Consider the following 4,080-nt stretch of genomic DNA (forward strand, 5'->3'; position numbering starts at 1 on the left):
TATGGCACTGTGTATTCACCACCCAAAGTTAGATTTCCTTTGGTCACCAAATTTTTGATCCCTTTCCCACCTTCTTTTGATGTCCCGCACCACCAACCAATCTGCATGTACTCCTCAGCCTCAGTTAGCACAGAAAGCCAAACTCTCATGTAGTCAAACCAGGTCCACGGTACTTTGCTTGTATTGGTATCATTCGTCCTAATATACCTGAGCTGATCTGCATATGCCCGGCAATAAACCAAACGAGAAGATAAAATCAGATATGTCATCCGTCACTTGTCAATTGCGGAGGATGTTATGGTGTAAATGCTCGCATGAAGTCCTCGAAAATTCACTCAACTAAAACATCATTCTATAGATAGTTGCAACAGACTGTTGATCCCAATGCATACATTTCATATCTCTAAAAGTTTACATAACTAGTGAGAAAACATCCTGAGTAGGACAATAACAAATTTCTTTTGTGTGACCCAAAACTGCCACAAATTGAACTTAAAACAGATTTGAAACAGCACCTATGCACCTTTTTCAACAGCTACCCAGGAAAGGCCTTTTTTATGGACCCTTCTCCCTCTGGCAGCCCCACTAATCAGAGAACAAAGGTCCTTAGATCTAATGGCAGCAGCGCCCACGGGCCATGTAAACCCCAAAATGGAGGTCGTGGCCCTCCTGACCTGCACACTGAGCGGAAGCACAGAGACTTACACCGCGGATGCCCAGTCCCCATCTGGGAAGTGGTTTCTGTCAGTTCCAGGAGGCCCGTGGACAGCTGCCGTCGTGGGAGATGGCGAGGAAAGAGAGTCTAGACTGCTGGTGAGGGTGTCCTCCTTACAAGGGTTAGGGCTGTCACCTAGGGAGGAATAAAAATCAACTTTCAAATCAACTCAGAGGAGGAAAAACAACTCCACTAATAATTAGATGGCACCACTTAATTAGTCAATCAAGTTGTACATTTATAATTCAGCCTGAGAGTATCTGTGTGTCCTATGTTTAAAGACTTTGGGTGTGTGTGTGTGTGTGTGTGTGTGCGCGCGCGCGCGGTTGTGTGTGTTTTAAATCAAAGATGCTTAAACTACACAGTGAGAAGTGTTTTCCCCATGAGAAAATACAATAATCGCAATCAGATCAAATGAAAGACGAAAGCCTTAATGTGACTAATGGCTCCCCAATCCACAAGGAGCACTGTTATAACAACAACTTCAAGAAGAATTCAGAGCAGTGCACCAGCCTCACAAGGGTCAATCTCTCATTTCTCGTCATCTAATAGTTCTTTAAGCCATTACGAGTCACCATTCAGTACTTCATAAACTAAACAACTCTCAAGGAACCTTATCTTCTGGATTACAATTTAATAGCTCGACCTATTAAAATCCTGGACACAGAGAAACTTCCATTTCTCTGTGAACATTAGGGAGGATATTACACAAGAATCAGGCCCCTGAAGTGACTCCAGAGGATGACTTTACACCAAAACTAAAAGGCATTTCTTAAACGGATTGCATTATTTATTCACTCACAGAGGACCATTTTATGAATTACATTTAGTATCATCTGTGTATATTTTGGGCCTGGGCTTGCAGAAGATGGAAGAGAGAGCTCCCAAGAAAAGCTGTCCCTCAAGTGGTCTTGTTATCACAGAATCTCAGCTACCACAGATGCTCATGACCAGCAACTGTCAGAGCCTGGACCCCTCAACCAGATTGGCAATCCCCGTTAAACATGAACTGCTCTGGGGCACCTGAAGATGGCACTGACTTGGCCTTGACTTTATAGGTGATGGGTGATAACAGCTGGTCAACAAAATACAACTCGGAAGCAGAAGATACACAATGTGGGAGTCTATACCGCCAGCCACAACCGCTTCTAACTGACTAAACCTTACATTTCTCCTCAGTTCTGGGTCCTAGACACAGTATGCATGAAAGTCACAGCAGCAAGGAACCTGCTGTCAGAAAACCATCTTACACGGATTTCAATTCTACGCATAATCAAGCACACGAGGAATTCTGGACTCTGGTTAAGCTAGATCCCAAAATGCTAATTTTGAAAACTGACTGTATGAAATAATTCTTATTTAACTCTGACCCAGATTACAACTACAGATAAGAAAGAGAATCTTAGAAATGAAGATCCGGAAAAGCTAAATTCAGGGAAGCAGGACTTAGACATGGTGGTGAAAGCTGGAAGAAGGAATTGTCCACAGGGGCAGTGAGTGTGGAACATCCAGACGGTCCTGCGTGCACAGAAGATTCTGGTAAGAAAATGTTTTCTGAGCTTTTCTTTTCCTAATGGGCTGTCAGGGAGGGTGGGAGATAAGGTGGAGCAAGAGAGAGACGCGCTCTCTGTGGGCAGGTTCTCTCCCTGGTCTAAATCTCCCTGAAAACCTTGCTCTGACCCATTTACACGTGTACAGTCCGGAATACTCTATGATTCCTAGTCCAGTGATGTCACTTTTTCTACTGCTCTTCACTACAAAAGTGTTTAGCTAACTGGAGTAATTCATCCCCAAATAGAAGGGCCAATTTTCAGACAAATGAACTGAAACTCAATGACAGACCACTATGATTTCCTTTTGATTTATTTCCGTTCTGGGATATAGCCCACTTGGAAACAAAGGCTATTTCTTCCCTTGTGCCTAGAAAACTCAAGTCCGCCCATTTCTTTTCTGCAAATGAGCCCAAGAACATGGGGCTCAAGCTCCAGCTTTCCTAGGCCCCTCTCCTGTGTCCCTCGGTCATCATGAGAAACGATGCCCTGTAAAATTAAGACACTCTCAAATGTAACTCAACTTAGGGTCTAAAGTAAACTCCTGAACATTTACCTGCCTGATGGCTGCCAATTCTGGGCTTGGCTAGAAGTAGCAAAATATGATCAGTTCTGAAGCAGATGGAATAACCTCAACAGTGAGTCAGTCGCAAGCAGCTTCCTGGCTTCAGGAGGCTGGATCTTGGCCCTCAGCTCTCTGGGCCTCACTCCCTGATGGCAGGGGAAGGGCATGACATAGCAAAAGCAGCAAATGAGAGTCTGCAACCAGCTTATTCCCTGATTCACTCCTACAAGGAGAAACCTGTCAGTGAGAAGCAACTTTGGGGAACTGGAGAGCATGGGTCTAATGTTACTTTCAAAAGATGTCCGAAATGTTTTACAAGATACACTAGCTCATCAACACTGCCTCGAATCCTTTCCCCAAGCAGACTGACACAGCACAAATTGCCACTCAACATATTAAATCACATTTTATTAGAATTTCTCTTCTTTCCTGCCAAACAGCGGCAATCTGAGCCCTCAAGTGAAAAGGATATTGGTAGAAAGAAATATGTTTACACAAACTGATCAAACAAAGCAATATCTCACCCTACTGTCTGTGTGTGCAAAATTCCTTTCTCCTTCACTATTCAGGAATGAGCTTATCTACTTGAGAATCACTGAATTCAAGGGAACACTAACACCAGGCACATAAACATTAGATCCTTATAACCGTTTCTGAAACTTTAGCTCATCAAAATCAAATGACTGCTTTTTAACTAGTATGAAAATAATACGACTTAAAAACAAAACAAACAAAAAAACCTCTGTGTTCGATGATATCTGAAATGAAGATTTTAAATTCTATGAAACTAATTTGTACTTGAGAATTAAAGTCAGATACTCTTCATTTTTCACCTTTTATTTCCTTTGAGCAAGCACCACACAACTGCTTTCCTTAGGTGTTACCCTTTAACAGGCAGCTACAGACAGACAAATCACAAGGTTGTTTCAGGTAAGTGAACAAAAATGGTGAAGGATTTTCATTATGAACAGACTCCAAGATAAGAAACTCACTAGAAACAGAACTACCACTATCTAGAAAATGACCTCCTTACAACATCTAGCTTAATACCCACCTTCACAAAGCACTTGACAGCCACCTTTTCTGCCTCTTCCCTCCTTTCTCCCAGCTATGAGCAGAAATCGAGTTCACATTTCACTGTCATCTACTGGTTTTGTGACCTGGTTTTAGTTCCTCATTTCCGTGGTGCATTTTTTGAGGGTGGAGACCATGTCTCAGTCTTGGTAATCCTTAAGGAACACATTGCAGTG

At 42.6% G+C, this 4,080-nt stretch overlaps 1 protein-coding gene across 1 annotated transcript in view; it reads right to left on the bottom strand.

The window, feature by feature from the left end:
• ARHGAP10 (Rho GTPase activating protein 10) overlaps positions 1–4,080 on the bottom strand; it is a 270,546-nt gene that overhangs the window by 25,110 nt on the left and 241,356 nt on the right. Inside the window, exon 20 of the mRNA XM_011359402.2 lies at positions 706–850. Within this exon, the coding sequence (XP_011357704.1) occupies positions 706–850 (145 nt within the window). The remainder of the gene's footprint in view (positions 1–705; positions 851–4,080) is intronic.

This window comes from Pteropus vampyrus, unplaced genomic scaffold, assembly GCF_000151845.1.
Source record: "Pteropus vampyrus isolate Shadow unplaced genomic scaffold, Pvam_2.0 Scaffold47, whole genome shotgun sequence".
NCBI lineage: Eukaryota > Metazoa > Chordata > Mammalia > Chiroptera > Pteropodidae > Pteropus > Pteropus vampyrus.